The 19,625-nt window shown below is 41.9% G+C and overlaps 1 protein-coding gene across 1 annotated transcript in view; it reads right to left on the reverse strand.

Moving 5' to 3' along the window:
- The window catches only part of THSD7A (thrombospondin type 1 domain containing 7A), a 316,639-nt gene that overhangs the window by 75,420 nt on the left and 221,594 nt on the right, over window positions 1–19,625 (reverse strand). Inside the window, exons 7-8 of the mRNA XM_059712436.1 lie at window positions 17,769–17,963; window positions 2,753–2,987 (exon numbers count right to left, since the gene is read on the reverse strand). Coding sequence (XP_059568419.1) covers window positions 2,753–2,987; window positions 17,769–17,963 — 430 coding nt within the window. The remainder of the gene's footprint in view (window positions 1–2,752; window positions 2,988–17,768; window positions 17,964–19,625) is intronic.

Here is a 19,625-nt window from a genome sequence, read left to right on the forward strand (position 1 = left end):
TTCAACATTTGAAAAAGAAATAAATCTCCCTGGTTTATGTTAAGAATAAGCTTGTGTTTTTCTAATTATGATTTCTACTCAAAGTCAGTGTATGACAAAGAAATTTAGCTGTGAATCACAGAAGTTAAAGTATTGATACAATTGAGACTATAAATCATTGGAATTATAATTTAACCTTCATTCTTAACCAGGAAACATTATATGGCAAAACCCCACATATAATCCTGTTCATTCTTCAGAACTATGAAATTATTGATTAGTAATTATCATTTTTCAATGAGGCAATTTTATAACTTAGACCACGGGAGAGCATTACTCAACTGCATGCTCTTAAAATGTTAGCCTTGAAAATCAGTGGAATTTATAGTGTTATCATTGACAACCTCCAAAATTTTGCTTTTGTTTGGAAATATCCACAGCAAGATACTTGGCTAACTGTGGAGAACAAAATTACTAACAACAAACCCATTAAATGAACACACAAAGATAAATTATACAACCTAGATTACATTCAATAAAATAAATTCAGACTTCCTTTGGCGAGGCAATTGGTTCAGTCAACATGCTTCTTCTCTCTTTTGTACTGTTTGTATTTAGTCTTTGTGGTTTAAATCAAGGAATTGATTTCCCCCCAAATCTTATTCAAGGTCAAATTAAACAGATGTGATAGGAGTTGAAGTTTGTTACTCGGAGGAGAGGTAAGATCAATAACATTGATTTTACTATTGCACAGTAATCTGTTTTATTAAGAGTTTAAAACAAGGTTTTTATTTGCATTTCTGTTGCAAATGCCTAGTACTGAAAAGCATTTTTGGAATTTAATCTAGCATTTAGGCATAAGGGCAGTAACATTTTCTTTTGAATTTACAGTATTTGCTTACTTCTTCAGAACTTTAAGGGCAAAGTAAATCCATTTGACTTAACAAATCTATCCATGTATCCAGGTCACTGCATATGGCTGCAAGGGCAAAGCACACGTTTAATGGATTATTGTGGCCCAGCATGGGGATCCCCTCCCTACTGAACGATTTAATGACATGAATCCAGAGGGCTTTTTCACACACATGCTGTACACATGTACACCCATTGTTCAGCAAAATATTTTGTACTAGCATAAGTGAGGAAACCATCAATAGCAACATTTGAAAGGTGATTAACTGTAAAATAGGAACAGAGTGAGTTTACTCGTAGAAGTACAACACAATAACCCTCTATCCTGTGCCATGACAGGCAGGTCAGGTTAGACCCCTCTGCAGTGAATATTTCCACTTCTGTGCTTGTCCCAGCAAGACCCAGAATCCTCCAGAACTCAAGGTTCCTTCCCCTGCTGTTACTGCTATTGAATTTTAATACACTGTATATTATTTTCCTTTGATAGATTCATCACAACTTTAGCCTAATTTCTATTAATCCTTTGTAAGCCATAAGCATCTATAGACGCAAGCGGGATGGTTTCTATTTTGGACGTGTGGCAGTTAACTGGTTAAAATATTGGTTTGGAGCTACCTGTTAAGCATGTGAAATAATTTCTCAATTTAGTCAATTCTTTTTGCCATATGTTTTCTAATTTCAAACTACATAAACAAAATATGGGGCAAAATATCCCTAATGTGTGGAATGCTGGCCAGGTAAAATAAACTCATAAGGGGATCCTTACAAATTCCTTCGGTTTTTTTCATATATCAGGTACATTATTTTCATTTCCCTGAAACACTAAAAAGTAGCTCAAATTTTTAAAAGAAAATAATTTCTAAGATTTATTAAGTGCTCACATTGCTACTATTTTGTTTTTTTCATTAAATCCTTTCAGTAAACTCTGAAAACAGGCTACAATCAGTTAATATTTAAGCAGTTGACCAATTATGAAATTTGGAAATTATGAGGCCATCTGTATACTAAAACAAACTTGACTGGTTTTACTTCTAATGTTTCACATGACTAAGGTAATTTGAATTTTAAAAGACCTATACTGTCTAAATCTCAAAAGATAAAGTTTCCCTTGAAAAGATTATAATTTTAGAATTGATTTATTTTCTCTAAGAATGATTAGCCCAGTTATGTCATGACTCATTTTTGTTTATATTTCTCACAAGGCACATATAATATGCCAATTCTTTAGTTTTTTGTCCCCCCTCTCTAGCAAATTGTTCGCCTTGTTATTTATTACACTATTGGTAACCACAGTAAGAAACTGGTGGTTTTCCCACTTATCATAAAACATCCTCTCCCAAGGCTCTCTCTTGGATGTAAACAGCTTATTCATTGAATGATTAAAAGACATAATAAGTCCAGTCTCAGTGTTTTTTAATATATTTCCTAGGGGAAATGAAAGGCAGATCATAGAAGGCTATCACCCAATTAAACTAGATTGGCAGTCTCCATAGCCTACCGGTGTATAGGGAGTCAGGGATGACCTACACTGCTAGGACTTCGTATCCTGTCATTATTGATCAGCCAGGCCTAGAGCAAGCACTTCTTTCATTGCCTCACTAGCTTAATAAAAGCAGAAAGTGCTACCATAAAACTGAAAGCAGGTATCACACAGAAAGATTTCTACAGAATTTATGGACCCCAGGCACAAGGCTCTGAGGCTGGTATAACTTTATCAGTGGCCGACATTCCAAACAATCTTACTCTTGAGGACAGGTATGACAAGCATCAAAATGTTCCATTTCATGAGGCAAGTGAAGCCTGAGCCAATCCCCTGCTTGGCCGGCCACGGGATTTACTGTTGACATTCTAAAGCCCTTACTTTTTGGGTCCCACTTGGCCCACATTGACCCGCACACAGATGACTTTTCTTGTCTGCATGCCAACAGAGCAAGAGGCCTCCCTGTTCCAAGTTGTAGTTGTGTTGAAGGATGATACTGAGGTGTCCTCAATGCACTGGCCCCACGGACCAGTTTGCCAGTGATACACCGTACAGGGATGCTCGTTACAGCTGCGCACCTCTTGCAAAGCACTTGTATTTGGACAGTGAGTTCCACCTATAAAAGTGAACAATGTTAGCAGATTAGATATGGTGCCAACAGAGACTTTATCATTTCCTGTTTCTTGAAATTAACAATAACAATGACATCTGTTACTTATATATAGTACAAAACATATGACCAGCACACTGCTAAAGCAAATTACCTATTAACCTTACTTCATTTGGTGTGGTGTGGTGTGGCTTAAAACATAAACTATGTGGTGTAAATGAACTCTGTTTGGGGGGACTATGGATGACCTCAAAGAGAGAGAGAGGCCACTGTTTTCCCGAGAAGCCTATGTGATTGCTGACCAGGGGAAACATGGGCATTAAGACTCTGTGGATGGAGAAAACCAAGTGTGTTTTCAAAGGTTATTCCCCAAATTGAAAGTCTTAATTACAGATTTTAAAGTTCTGCTTATTTTAATATATTAGGCTGTAGGGTGATTAGAAACAAGTTTTATTTTTATTTATTTATTTTTATTTTTTTATTGCTTAAAGTATTACAAAGGGTATTACATATGCGTCCATTTTATCCCCCCCGCCCTAGACAGTCCCCTAGCCTCCCCTATTCCCCAGTGTCTTATGTCCATTGGTTATGCTTATATGCATGCATACAAGTCCTTTGGTTGATCTCTTACCCCCCTACCTCCTGCCCCCCAACCCTCCCCGGCCTTCCCGCTGCAGTTTGACAATCTGTTTGAGGCAGCTCTGCCTCTGTATCTATTATTGTTCAAAAGTTTATAATGGTCTCTATTGTCCATGAATGAGTGAGATCATGTGGTATTTTTCCTTTATTGACTGGCTTATTTCACTTAGCATAATGCTCTCCAGTTCCATCCATGACGTTGCAAATGGTAAGAGTTCCTTCCTTTTTACAGCAGCATAGTATTCCATCGTGTAGATGTACCACAGTTTTCTAATCCATTCATCTACTGATGGGCACTTAGGCTGTTTCCAGATCTTAGCTATGGTGAATTGTGCTGCTATGAACATAGGGGTGCATATATCCTTTCTGATTGGTGTTTCCGGAGAAACAAGTTTTAAAATCAATTAATGCTTACTGATCTTCCATAGCATTTCTGGGAAAGCCATACAGTAATGGTAATATTGTATTTTTTTAAATCTAAGATGTCATTGGCTGTGAAATATACTTCACTATATGTGTGCCAAAGAAAGGGAAATTAAACTATAATACAATGTTTTTATCAACTCTAATTTGTATTGTATGCTTACTGAAATAACTTTGCATGACTTATTTACATACCTCTTAAGAAATTCACTCTTTCTCATACATTAAAAAAGAAGGTATTCCTAAAAGTTCTTTATCTTCACAGTCCAAATCTTTTGAGTCACTGTTTAACACACCCATCGAAGTTTGTGTTCTCCTAACAATATTATCTCTGTGGCATCAAAACTGTTGATGATGCAGGATTTCTTTTAAAAAGTGCTCCCCTGCAGTATTTCTTTCAGAAAACTGGTACCCATCTCTGAGTTTTCATGCTGTTGCACTGGTAATGGCACCAGAAGATGCCAATGAAAAGTTTAAGCAAGCAATTGAGGAAGGGTTTATTTCCCATTCTCAATAGTCCTTAGTTGTTTTTGTTTATTTGTTTTGGGCAGAAATACTAGTATCATAGACTTTGCTAATGCCATTAGGAATAACAATGAAATTCACATGTATTATCAAGGACAACAATGTTGTAACTGCTGCTTGGCCGCAGTGGTTTTAAGATGCATCCACTGTAAGCAGCAGTAATTATAGAGATGATGAAGGGTAAAATAGATATGTCCTTTAATAATCAACAGAATATGGTCTGGAGCTGTCATTATAGAATCTTTTTTTTATGTTTTAAACCCTATTATATGTTCTAGCCCTAGTACTTTGTAAGTAGTGAGACTCACAAGTTAAAAATCATAAAGTTGAAGAGTCCATACAGCTTAAATGATGTGGCCACAGGAACAGGTAGGAGTTTATGGAGTCCAGTTTCTTACCACTATGGTACTTAAAATTCCAATTATGAAAATGAAAAGCAGAGTGTTGGAGGAATGTACTGCTTAATTTATTGACTACCTGAGCTATTCAAAGTTATGTAGCTTCTAGATTTCATCTAAGGAGTAGAAAATAACTGGTTGTTAATGTAGAATGTTGCAAATCTTGGGTGTGCATCACAAATACTTGTGATAGTAAATGAAATAAATTTTGAATTTAATAAAAGGTGGATTTTAGATATTAGGAAAGTGAGTTTTAAAAAGTGAAAAATAAGTAAAGGTGATTCAATACCTAGTGACTGTAACATGGAAGATGACCTCAAAAGTTTGAGATTTGGGTAAAAGTCATAAACAAAACCACAAATCCACACCCTGGGCTGATCTTCAGGTATCACTTTTTTTTTTTTATGAGTAAGGACATTCCTGCATTCAGAAAATAAATCAGCATGCAATTTATGTGAAAATTTAACTGCAATTTAGAATCATTAATGCAGTGTCAAACATAGGACCAACATCAGAATAACCTGCACTAAACACATTTCATTAATGTCCCCCTGCTTCGTGAAGGTGAAAACACCTGTCATAGTTCATATTTTATCGTCCGTCACAAAGCTCAGAGGCTCTGGCAGCCTAAGAAAAGAAGTTTAGGATTTGAATAGGAACGAATCCTAAAACATACTAATTGGGTAGGGAAGACGTAAATGAGTGCTCTTATTACCCATTCCCTGAGGCTCTAGATTTATCCAATTTTATCTCTCAGAAAAACGTATGCTAATTATAGAATATATATATATATATACATATATATATATAATTATTTTAACCATACATTTATATTTAATAGCAAAATTATTGATCTACAAAAATGTGTTTACAGACCTTGTTTTCACTGTGAGGATACAAATGCTGCTTAAACTGTGATTTTGAAACTCTGAATTGTTTTTGACATTGGGTTTAACTTGGTTGGCTTTGGAAAAACTGATAAAGAAAAAACTTCTACAACCTCAGCATAACGTGTTTGAGCAATTGCAAGATAGCTGTTAAGTTTACAGACATAAAGGCTATTTATTTCCTTGCCCCAATCCACATTAAAGCCACTTCAGCAGTTTTGGCTCGATGTCAGGCTCCTTGTACAGATAAGCCCCAATGTGGTTTTAATTATAATAAGGATATGGCAATTTCAAAAGCGTGGCGTGGAGTAATCAGTCACTGCAGCATTGTCATGTTGTTTTGGGAATAATTTTATGGTAGAAAAATTGATAGATATAATACTGAATTTATTTATTATTCATGGGAAGATCTAATGCCAAACATCTGGGAATATTTCCTTTGTACTGGGGAAATTATAAAATGTCATCTGTAACAAAATTAGTGATGTGTATTTTAAAAAAATTCTTATACATAAAAATATATGCTTTATGCTTTCATGTTTAGTTAGGCTCTCTATCATTCCATCAAGGAGAGTTTAAAATACTTCAATGAAATTCTGTCAAATAAACCTCCATGTTCATATAAAAAGACCAACTAGTATGTGCAACTGTTCTCTTAGAAATAAAAAAAAGTAACTTTTTTTCTCCCAATATTAAGTCCATAAAAGCTTTGTAAGGATATTTTTGAACAGACCTATGATGTTTCTGGTTCTGGCACTGAAGTACTTACAATTTAGATGCCCGATTGAAAAAAAAAAAAAAAGAAGTGTTCAAAACATTCATTGGCTATGCAGGCATTGAGTGCAACATGCAATGTTTATGTACAATGAGTCACGGGATAACGAGAGGGATTAGAAATGGTTCCTGCTACTCTCAAGGATCTCATACTGCAGTGGGGGGAGAAGATAAACACATACTAATGTTAAAAAGGTATTTAGAATAATTGGGATTCAGAAGTGTGAGATGTCATTAGTTTTGAGGGCCTGAAAAATGCCTCAGGTAGGAGGCACTGAGGTGAGGTTTGAAGGAATAGGACTTGGACAAGCAGAGTTCTGGGAAGGGTGAGAAGGAAGGGAGAATTTTATTGAAACAGAAGAAAAAATAAATAAAAGCAAAGGCACGCAGGAGGGAATGACCCTGGGAATTAGCAGTATTGATGCAGTCAATGAGAGTGCAGAGTTCACAAGAGGAGGTAACTGGCCACAAGGATAAGAAAGTGGATGGGGCTCACATTAAGGAGAGGTTGGTTGGTTGTGTGCTCTGAATGACAGTGTTAAGATGCCTGTAATTTTGCCTGCGGTTGCAGCCAGCCATATCCCTTTGATCGCAGACCACTGCTGGGTGAAAAGCGCATTGGCAATGGCATGATTTCAGGGAATTGGAGGAGCGTTAGCCACAGAGAACCTCAGGAGAGTCTGTTTGGCACCATCCCCCACTCCCTCCCCCTCCTTTTTTTCCTTGCAGAAAGATCCCCCACTGTGGAGTCTGCATAAATCCTGTGTGGCAGGCCTGAAGGACAGGCTGCAGCAGAACTCTTTTTTCAGAGTCAATAGTGAGAGAATGAGGAAACGGTGGCATTTATTTAGAAGCCGGAGTTTTGTGTGTTAGTACACATAGAATGGATCCTGGGTTCTTCCAATTCCCCCAGGACATGTAAGTGCTCCCTGGCACTTAGAATTAAAATAATTTAAATTGTAAAAACTGAACAAGGTAAAAGAGAAATATTCCTCTCCTCAGTGGTGTATACTATAAAATAGAATTATTCAAGGCTACTAATTATTTGAGAAAAAAATTAGTGTAATTTGATTTCAATTTGCATCTGTTTTCTGCATGGATAAAGCAGGTATAAAGGCACACTAAAATTTGGCTGATAAAGTTATAACATCAGGTCATTCTGAACTTTGAAAATATAAATATTATCTCATTTCTCGCTCTGTATGAATAATTATAATGAGAATTAACAGAATTTATTTATCATACTTAGTGGAAAACATTTTGAAAATTCTTTTTTTTTTTAGACCAAGTTTGTTAAGAATCTGCAGCATGGGTTCAAAAAGTTAAGGAGGCTATAAGTCTAACATCAATTTAACGTTTTTAATTCAAATTCAACCTATTACTATTTATATTAAAAATATGACAGATTTAAGTCATAAAAGAATGCTTCCTTTAGGACTTCCAACATAATTTTAAAGTAGCTTTTGGGACTATAGTTTACACAACAGAAGGAAGTGGGTTTTTCTTACCTTAAGGTATCATATAATGTTAAAAGTGAATTACAATTTTATTGAGCCAGAAGTCAAGGTTTTAGAAGATACACACACATGCACACGCATATGCACCCCACCCCACATGCATTTTATTTTTAATTTGAGAAGAAATACTTTTACTTTCTCCCATATATTAATTATCTCCAGTCACCAGTGGTGACTTTGTTTCCAAAAGACAACATTTCAACATAAGCAGCATTTTATGAAAACTTCTGTGTGTTGCTGATAATAGGTTACATAATGCTACTCAAAATTGTAAGATAAGCAATTATATTATTTAATTCGCTTTTATTCTATTATTTTGGTGGTTTAATATTGAACCAACCTCAAAATTATAGGAAAATTAAAAGTGTACTATCAATAATTTTTCCCTAGATTATTTGGAAGAAGTTATTGAAATGATGCCCCATTACTTCAATACTTCAGTGGGTATTTCCTGTAATAAGGACATTTTCCTACACATTAGCACATTCAATATTCAAGATCAGGAAATTAACACTGAAACATTATTACCATCTAATCCTCAAACCCATTGAGATTTGTCACTGTTCTCAAATGTCCTTTTTATAGCAAAAGGATCTAGTTCAGAATCAATTATGGCATTTAGATGTCATGTCTTGTTAGTCTCCTTCAATCTGAAATAGTTCTGCCATCTTTCCTTGATTTCCATAATTTAGAGAATTGAAGATTCAAGGCCAGTTATTTTGTACAATGACTATCAATCTGGGATTTGTCAAATGTTTCCTCATGTTTAGATTCTGCAATATGCACTTTTGACAGGGATATCACAGAAGTGATGTCACATTCTTGCTGTACCACACCAGGAGCGCAGGATTTTTAGCTGGTCCATTATCAATGATGCAAACGTTGATCTCTGGATTAAGGTGGTGTATGTCAGACTTCTCCACCAGGAGATAATTCAGACTGCAAATATAATGCTCTTCATCAGGTATTCAATGTTGGGGGCCAGATGTAAGCTGGCAAGGTCCTTGCACCTGCAGGGGCTAGCAAGGCTGGGACCCTTACCCACACAGTTTTCCCAGACTTGTTTGAATGGCGATTATCAGTAGAATGAGAGCAACATTTGTAGAATGAGAACAGCCTTTCATAGCTTACCAAGAAGTCTGTAACTATTTACTGAGATATGCTGTACTGAGAATTTGTCCTTCTGCTGTGTCTCTCCCTTAGAGATTAAGAGGAACAAAGAATACATTCCTCTTGACAGACCTCCTATTCAGTGTGTTGTGTATAAATAAGATTGCATGACTAATAAACTCACTTCAGTTCATCAAGAGAACTGGGGTCCTCCCGACCTCGCTTTCCTGTCTTTCTTTCTTTTCTCAATTCCCACCTCCCTGCCTCAGCCCGGCTCAACCCTGTCAGGCTGGCCCTGACAACTCAAGTAAGCATGTATTTACTTATATCAAGTGTGGATCCATGGTTTCCTATTTTATCTAATGGGTTGTAATCCATTAATCATCATTATTTTAACATTCAAATTGCTCCCATATGTGGTCAGTGGAGACCTTCAAGCTCCCTTCTGCGACCTTTTGACACATTTCCTCTTCTTTTGTGGCATGAGATTCTCTAGGCATTTCTTGTGCTTTTCCTATTCTAGCCTTAGAATCAGCCATTTCTCTTAAGGGGCCCTGGTTCCTTTCTTTTGGAGAATAGCATCAGAACCAAGATTTGAGCACTGAATACACTTATGGCTACTGGAGTCTTGGAATTGAAATAAAGCACTTCTCAGATCCTTTCAGTAGCTATAGCTAATATACATGTATAATATATATTATACGAAAGGCCCAGTGCACGAATTCATGCATGGGTGGGGTCCGGCCAGTCTGGCCCCAATAGGGGAGGATCAGGGCTGGGCCTGTTGGGAGGGGGAGACAGCAGGAGGTTGGCTGGCCAGCCCACCCCGATCGGGGCCCAATCAGGGCCAGGCCAGCTGGGGGGATGGGCTGTGGGTAATTGGCCAGCGGGCCCTGACCCCTAATGGGGTGAGCAGGCCAATTGGTGGTGGGGCTGGCCATGGGGAGGGGCTGGGGCTGGTGGGCTGGCCAGCGCCACCCCCGATTGGTATGTGGGGAGGCAATTGGGGGTGGAGCTGGCTGAGGGGAGGGCCTGCAGGCGATTGGCTGGCCCTGCCCCCTACTGGGGTAAGAGGGATGATCAGGGGTGGGGCTGTCTGGGGGGAGGAGCTGCAGGCCAATCAAGGTGGTGGGGGCCCACTGGGGGTGGGGCAGGCCAGGGGGAGGGGCTGCAGGAGGTTGGCCAGCTGGTCTCCGGCCCCCATTGAGCTGGTTCGCTGGCTGCAGTGGGCATCATAGCAACCAGTCATTCTGGTGGTTACAGCGTTATGGTCGCTGGCTTTTTATATATATAGACTAGAGGCCCGGTGCACAAAAATTTGTGCACTCGGGGGGAAGAGGGGGGGTCCCTCAGCCCGGCCTGTGCCCTCTCGCAGTCTGGGACCCCTCGGGAGATGACCTGCTGGCTTAGGCCTGCTCCCGGGTGGCAGAGGGCAGGCCCAATCCCTAGGTGCAGCCCCTGGCTGGGCTCAGAGCAGGGCCAATTGGGGAGTTGGGGCACCGCCCCTGTCATGCACAGAGCAGGGCGGATCGGGAGGTTGCGATACCACCCTCAGTCACGCTCAGGGTAGGGCTGATTGGGGGGTTGGGGCACCGTCCCGTCACACTCAAAGCAGGGTCGATGGGGAGGTTGCGGTGCCACCCCCTGTCACGCACAGAGCAGGGCCAATCAGGGGGTTGGGGTGCTGCCCCCTGTCACTCACAGAGCAGGGCCCATCAGGGGGTTGGGGCTCTGTACCCTGTCACGCACAGAGCAGGGTCGATCAGGGGTTGGGGAACTCCCCCCTGTCACTCACAGAGTAGGGCCGATAGGGGAGTTGGGGCACCGCCCCCTGTCACACACAGAGCAGGGCGGATCAGGGGGTTAGGGTGCCGCACCCTGTCACACTCAGGGCAGGGCCAATGGGGAGGTTATGGCTCTACCCCGTCACACAGAGCGCAGGGCCCGTGGGGGGGTTGGGGTTGGGGCTCCGCACCCTGTCACACACAGAGCAGGGCCGATCAGGGGTTTGGGGCGCCGCACCCTGTCACACACAGAGCCGCAGGGCAATCAGGTGGTTGTGGAGCTCCCCCGTATCAGGCACAGAGCAGGGCCGATATGGGGTTGGGGCACCGCACCCTGTCACACACAGAGCCACAGGGCGATCAGGGGGTTTGGGCGCTGCCCCCTGTCACGCTGATCCCGGTGCCGAGAGGCCTCGCGGCTCCGCTGATCCTGGTGCTGGGAGGCATATTACCCTTTTACTATATAGGATAGAGGCCTGGTGCACGTGTGAGGGCCAGCTGGTTTGCCCTGAAGGGTGTCCTGGATCAGGGTGGGGGTCCCCACTGGGGTGCCTGTCCAGCCTGGGTGAGGGGATGATGGCTGTTTGCAGCTGGTCACACCCCCTTCAGGGTGGGGGTCCCCATTGGGGTGCCTGGCCAGTCTGGGTGAGGGGCTGAGGGCTGTTTTCAGGCTGGCGGGTGACGGAAGCTCCCAACAGCTCCTTTTTTTCTTTTCTTTTTTTATTCTGGGCCAGCTTTAGCTTTGAGGCTCCAGCTCTTAGGCCTCCGCTGCAAGCAGGTATCTGGTTTGTTTCGGTTCTATAATTGAAACAATGTATAACTCCAGCTCTGAGATCTCGGCATGCTGAAAGCTGGTTCCTGGGGTTTTGTTTAGCTTCTATATTTGTTACAATGTTTCTTAAACTGCAAGCTCAGAGGCCGGCAAGGCAGGCAGGGAATGTTGGAGTCCTCCGTCACTGAAGCAAGCAAGCCTCATGTTAGTTTCAAGCTGCCTGGCTGCCGGCCGCCATCTTGGCTGGCAGTTAATTTGCATATCACCCTGATTAGCCAATGGGAAGGGTAGCGGTCGTACGCCAATTACCATGTTTCTCTTTTATTAGATAGGATATATATAAATACATACACTCACATTTATATTTATTTCTATGTGTGTCTTAGTGAATTGAATACAATGAATTAACATTGATAACGTTAAATTCCAATGCAATATAACAGGGTTTTTTCTAGTTTTCTTGCTTAACATATTGCTGACTGGCTCCTCCAGAAATATGAAACCTGACTTCTATTATTTTTAATACATGTATTTATTTGGTCCTCCCTCCCCACCACCAATCTCCCTCTGCCATCTCCATTGCTGTACACACAGGATACCTTCATGACCCTGCCATGTTCTGACACTCTGCATCAGGCCACACCCCAATTACAGAAACCCTTCTCAATCCCTGCCTGGCCCCAGCACTCCACACTGGACTGGCTGCCTCAATACTGAGATTCTCTCTTCACTCTGCCTGTGCTCTGATGTCCTGTGTTGGGTTTCCGCTTCTACCCTCTCATACAATTCTCATCTCCCATTGCTAAGCATACTCTGTGCCTCTGACACTTGTGCCAGGCCAAATTCTTCCCATGAGGGATGCCCTTCTCACCCAAGCTTGGCTCTGACAACCCACTCTGGACCACTTCAGACACTACTCCCCCTCCCCCCATCACCTGCTGGCATAGATGCTCAACAGCTTGGCTCCACCTAATGGCTGTTCAGGAACTGAAAAAAAAGGCTAGAAAGGAAGAGGGAAGGGACAGAAAAAAGAGAAAGGAACGGGAAAAGAAAGAAGTATAATATGAGGAAGAAGTTATATTTTATTTAATAGAAATAAAAAAATAATCAATAAAAGTTATAACATTTTAACAATGGAGAGGCCTGGTTTCTCTACTGAATTAAAGCCATGTGGAATAGTCCTTCATCATATATCTATGGACAGAGATATAGACATAGATGTAGACAAACATATGCACACATACACACAATAAGAAGACTGAATAAAGCAGGTGTAAGGTCAGCAGCCAGCACTCCTCTTTTTTTAGCGCACAATAGGATTATATTCGCCTCCACTCTGCTTGAAGTTAGGTCCAACTTCAAGTCATGATTGTATGATTTCCAATGAAATGTCGGTGGAAATGATATAAAGCACTTCTAGAGGGAATAATTTAATGTGGATGCTTTAAAATTAGCAGACAGACTCTTCAACTATCTTCTTCCACTGACATGGAGATTATGAAGTAGGTCTTTATAAGGAGGTGCAATGCTGAGACATTTTATGGCTTTGTAGAGTTACCCAACACTGGAGCAAAATTCCCACAAGGCAGAAAAGATTGTTTTTTTCAAGTTATGAAACTTCTGAGCTGTCTGTACTGCAGCAAAAGTTAGTCCTTATGAGGTTATATAACCTCCATATAATGTTTAAAGTAAATTTATGACTGAAATAAACAAAAGTATAGGTTTCTGCATTTATTTTGTAAGTCCAGATAAATATTTTGTTCATGAATTTGTTCAAAAGTTATTTCACCAGAAATTCTATATGTAATTTTACTAATGTGATCTTTCCCCTTAAGGTTATCACAGTAATTTTCTGATCCACAGAAAATTAGAAACATTTATGACACATACAAAACACTAATTCTTGGGGAATAACACAAAAAACCTCCTAGTTTTATTTAGAATTATGAAGGGTTATCTAATTGCAGGAAAATATTTTAAAGTTCCTAGAAATCTAGTTCCTAAGTACTTTTTTTTTTTAAATCTCAGAGTTATAAAATGCTTGCTTTGAGGAAGATAAAATATGTGTAAGTGTCCAGCAAATAATAGGTATTAAATAAATATTTTCTGAAGAATAGAGTCTTCATTAAATATTTCATGTAATTGCACCAGATTTTGTAACAGTTATTACCAGAGACAAATAGCAGTAGATTCCCCATTGATGTGGCTTTTCTGTGGTTTCCATTTAAAATTATGTTTTGAATTTATGCCTTTATGATTTACTATATAAACACCTATGATTTTCCAGCACAGCTTGCTTAGGATGCAGCTACTAGACTTAATTAAAAATTATGGAAGTCTCACCCTTTCACACTAAGTGGATGATACATATCTAAGAGCAATCATAAATTTCTGCCTTTAAAGCATTTCATGACCTTTCCGTGTGAGGCATCATGTCTACAGAAATAATGATCTGGTGAGTTCTGCAAGCACGGCAAAATCTCCATCATGTGACTCATGGGGCGAAAAGTCATTCATTACTAGTCACACAGCAAGTGTCTGCAGAGTATAATGGATTTATAGGAAGCGGGGTGACCACAGATTTAATTTTAATGAAGTTCAGGACATAATCCGAGTTGATAGAGTTTGAAGTCTGAATGTAATCTATACAAGGTTAAAGTTATTGTTTGACAACACAGATAACATAATTTTCTCTCTAAAAGGAGCTATTTTTTATAAGGTTCCACACATACACCTTTTTTTTTTTTTGGTAGCAAAAAGATGCATTTATTTTAAGATGACAGGAATAAAATTTGGGACACTACGGAAAATTGGAAATTTTCCCTTATGTTGACTTTTTAAAAATATATTTTTTCTCCCATGACTTAAGGCCAAGGAAGTTATATTTTTGTATAGATGTTACATATACAGATAGCAAGTTGGATCAAATAAGAATACTTTTAGGTTTTCATCACTAAAATGTTTCATAAACAGAAAAATAAAATAGGTAACCTGAACACTCATCCAAAATTAAGTATTTGGGAGTATACATAGAGAAACACATGCTTACTACAAAGAGAAATCATCATTTATTCTATGAATGAGAAGAGCCATTCAGCTTAATCACATTTAAATAACACATACCTATATAATCCTGAGACAGAACATGCCTTAATGTGACTGAAGTTGATTTACTTCTGTGTTTCCCTTACTCCTGTGTTCTTTTCCATAATGACAAGATTAAGCATGACATTGTATCACCAAGTCACACAGAAGCCAAATTAGCATTGGATATAAGCCTGAGAGACAATTACTAAGAGCCTTCTATTTCCTGACAATGAAGCAAACAAAAGTGGGGTATGAATATAGGACAAAACATGCTTTATGCACCCAGTAGGATGAAGTGATCAAAGAACAACATATTTTTAAAATGAACACAATCTACGTATGAGATTATGGATCTCAGAGCCCATGGTCAGAAAACTAAATGGTTGAACATTCATGTAATATTCAGTCAAGCACCAGCCATGCTGATGTTTATTTTTTAATTAAGTTTATTATCCTATCTAATAATAGAGAAACATGGTAATTAACCATAACTTCGCTACCCTTCCCATTGGCTAATCAGGGCGATATGCAAATTAACTGCCAACCAAGATGGTGGCCAGCAGCCAGGCAGCTGAAGTGAACAGGAGGCTTGCTTGCTCCAGTGAAGGAGGAAGACAAGGTTCCCTGCCTGCCGCTGCTGGGCTCTGAGCTGCACTCTAAGAAACAATGTTGCAAAAATAGAAGCTAAACAAACCCCAGAAACCTGCTCTCAGCCAGCCGGCAGCTGCAACAGTGTTTCAATGATAAAAGCCAAACAAACCCAGACCTGCTTTCAGCAGCAGAGGTCTCAGAGCTAGAGCCGAGCCTCAGAGCTAAAGCCGAGCCTCAGAGCTAAAGCCGGCTCTCAGTTCCAGTGACAGCCATAGAAGGTAAATAAATCCCAGGATAAAAAAAAAGAAAAAAAGGAGAGGTTGGGAGCTTCAGTCACCCACCAGCCTGAAAACGGCCCTTAGACCCTCACCCAGACTGGCCAGGTACCCAGTGGGGATCCCCACCCTGAAGGGGGTGTGACCAGCTGGAAACAGCCATCATCCCCTCATCCAGGCTGGCCAGGCACCCCAGTGGGGACCCCCACCCTGATCCGGGACACCCTTCAGGGCAAACCAGTGGGCCTCCACCCCTGCACCAGGCCTCTATCCTATATAGTAAAAGGGTAATATGCAAACTGACCCCAACAGCAGAAGGACTGGGAATGACTGGTCACTATGACACATACTGACCACCAAGGGGCAGACGCTCAATGCAGGAGCTGCACTCTGGTGGTCAGGGCGCTCCCACATGGGAGGAGCTCTGCTCAGCCACAAGCCAGGCTGATGGCTGCCAGTACAGTGAGGGTGGTGGGAGCCTCTCCCGCCTCCTCTGCAGCACTAAGGATGTCCGACTGCAGTTTAGGCCTTCTCCCCACTGGCAAGTGGACATCCCCTGAGGGCTCCTGGGCTGCCAGAGGGATGTCTGATTGCCATCTTAGGCCCAATCCCCCGGGGAGTGGGCCTAAGCCAGCAGGTGGTCATCCTCTCAGGGGTCCCAGACTGTGAGAGGGCACAGGCTGGGCTGAGGGACCCCCGCCCCCAGTGCACAAATTTTCGTGCACTGGGTCTCTAGTTGAATATATTTGCCTATTTATGAGAAGGTGGAGTGTGATTTCAAAGAGAAAAACTAACTGCTGAAAGAGAGAAAAACCACATCTGGAATTGTGGGAGCCATTTTTATAAGTTTAATGCTTTGAACTGGAAAGAATTTAAATTATTAGGTAGGAAAAAAGGGAAAGTGAGCTCATGTTTAAAAGTCTTTCTTCTTTTATTAAAGACTAAAGGCCCAGTGCATGAAATTCGTGCATGGGAGGGTGGGGGGAATCCCTCAGCCCAGCCTGCACCCTCCCTAATCTGGGACCCTTCAGGGCATGTCCAGCTGCTCTCCCCTGCCAGCCTAATTGCCCCTAACTGCTCTACCCTGCTGGCCTGATTGCCCCTAACTGCCTCTTCCCCGGCCCCCGCCACCCCGTGGCTTTGTCCAGAAGGATGTCTGGAAGATGTCTGGTCTATCCATTCTAATTAGCATATTACCCTTTTATTAGTATAGATTTGCTTTTAAGATTAATTTTGGGGAACAGAAGTGAAAGGGGTTTTAGGGATAAAATAGGCAGGTTTAGGGAGATTTCTGAATAAAGAGGGTCCATGGGGAAGGAAAGCATAGATGAGGGGTTGGAGCCACCAGAAGGCATACATTTACAGAGGGAAAAAAAAAAAGGGTGCCACAGATTAAGGGGAGAGGAAGACCTCCATTCACAGAAGATAAGGAAAAGCCAAAGGGTATGGGGAAAAAAGGAAACAAACTTTCACAGAGGATAAAGAAATGCTGACAAATGGGAGAAAGAAAAACAGATTTCTTTTTACTGAAGCGGGAGAGAATAAGGGGGGCACCCTGTGGGGTTTGGGCTTTGAAGCTGATATTCTGCAATAGAGTGACCAATGAGAAGGGAGTATCCCATTGAGATAAAGAACTACAGCCTTGATAAACCTTAGCAGCAGAGAGCTTAGTGGGTTACCCTCTTGGGACCCCCTCCCTACCTGGGAGTCTGTATTTGCTTCCAATAAATTTCTACCTTTTCATCTACCACCTCTTATCCGGGGCTTCATTCTTCGAATCCATCTGGACAAGGACCTGGGAAAGAAATCACCCTTGCATCCTGTTCAGGAAAACAACCCGAATCAGAAGCAAGATGTCAGGTATGTTAACACATATAAAATCCCCTTGGATGGCTGGATTTTTGGAAGTTGATTTTTCTGACATCATCTTACCCAGGCAAGACAAAGAAAATGCATGCCGACTTCTGAAAGGAACCCAAGTGCCTTCTGAACCTGGTAACCTTACCTTCTTCACCCGCATAAGCCAGAATGGACCGAGATCGTATCTGTTTCCCTTCTGTGGTTTTCCCTGAGCAGGTGTGTGAGCAGGAGGACCAGGCAGACCACATGGTGAGCACACAGTCCCTTGGGCACGGGGCATAACAGGCGACAGGGATGGGGAAGATAGCATCTCTGCACAGCTGTCTCTCAACTTCTTCTCCTGGAAAAGACATCATCATAAACACTCTATCGTCTATATATATAAAAAGCCAGTGACCGGATGCCATAATGACTGGTTGCTATGATGCCCACTATGACCAGTGAATGGACCGATCAGGGGGTGGGGCTGGCTGGCCAACCTCTTGTGGCCCCTCCCCCCAGCTAGCCCTGCCCCTGATGGGCCCCCACCACCCCGATTGGCCCGCAGCCCCTCCCCTGGGCTGGCCCTGCCTCTGATCACCCCAACCCAATAGGGGGTTGGGTCAGCCTGCCAACTTCCTGCAGCCCCACCCCCAGCCGGCCCCACCCCTGATGGGCCAACACACTGATTGGCCTGTGGTCCCTCCCCGCAGTCAGCTCCACCCCCGAATGACCCCCCCCCCACTCTGATCAGGGGCAGGGCCAGCCAGCCAAGCACCCATGGCCCCTCCCCCAGGCCGCTGGCTCCCAATTGGCCCCCCAACACTATTTGAGGGGCAGGGCCAGCCAGCCCACCACCCACAGCCTCTGCCCACATCCGACCCCACCCCCAATCAGCTCTGACCACCTCAATCAGCCCATGTCCCTTCCCCTCCCCCCCCACCAGCTGTGCCCCTGACACCAACGGGGTTGGGGCTGGCCAGCCAACCTCTCATGGCCCATCCCCTGGCCACTAACCCCCAATGGCACCCCCCCACCCCATTCGGGGTCGGGGCCAGCTGGTCAACCGCCCACATTCCCTTCCCATGCTGACTCTGCCCCCAATCGGCCCCCCCACCCCAATCAGGGGTGGGGCCTGCCAGCCAATTGCCGTCAGCCCCTCCCCCCAGCTGGCCCGGCCCTGATCCAGCCCTGATCAGGGCGTGCTGGCTGGCCAACCTCCTGCTGTCTCCTCCTCCCAACAGGCTTGGCCCTGATCCGCCCTGATTGGGGCTGGCCGGACCCCACCCATGCACGAATTCATGCACTGGGCCTCCAGTATTCAAATAAATGTACAATGAGCAATTGAAATCAGATGGTCACCAAGATAAATTAGGTTATTTCCCTTTTGTTCTTAGTTAAATATAAAGGCAAAAGTGACCAGCCAGATGTTAAAACCACAGAAAAAAGAATATATATATATATATACTATTTATTATATATATATAACTCTATAATATATATGTGTGTGTGTATATATATATATATAATATATATAGAGAGAGAGAGGGGGGGGAGACTCATTTATGGATAACTACTAGTATCTATCTATCTACATATCTTCTTCTATTATATCAAGCTTAGGTATATAGAGATCAAGTACATTGTTGAAACTATTTTTATGCTGCAGATACTTTCCCAGTAAATAATTTTTACACTTACAAAAAGGAGCATCAATTAAATATGTTTCTCTCTTTATTTAGTTATTGGAGATGAGCCATCACTTATAAATAATGACTCTATCCATAGAAAGAATCATATGTTTTCATGACCCAACTCATAGGTATCTCTATTTGCAAACACTCTTGTGTCTCCCAGAGAATTTAATTATGTACACTTGGCAACCTTTTTCTTTCATTAAAAAATTAGTTCATTAGTTGGAAATAGCCAGAAAATGTAAATGATAGGCTAGCATTATAAAACCCCTGTTTAAGAAGCTCCCATTGTGGGAGGGGAAAAATGACAAAGTAAGGAAATGGCAGAA

This window comes from Myotis daubentonii, chromosome 10 (assembly GCF_963259705.1).
Source record: "Myotis daubentonii chromosome 10, mMyoDau2.1, whole genome shotgun sequence".
Lineage (NCBI taxonomy): Eukaryota > Metazoa > Chordata > Mammalia > Chiroptera > Vespertilionidae > Myotis > Myotis daubentonii.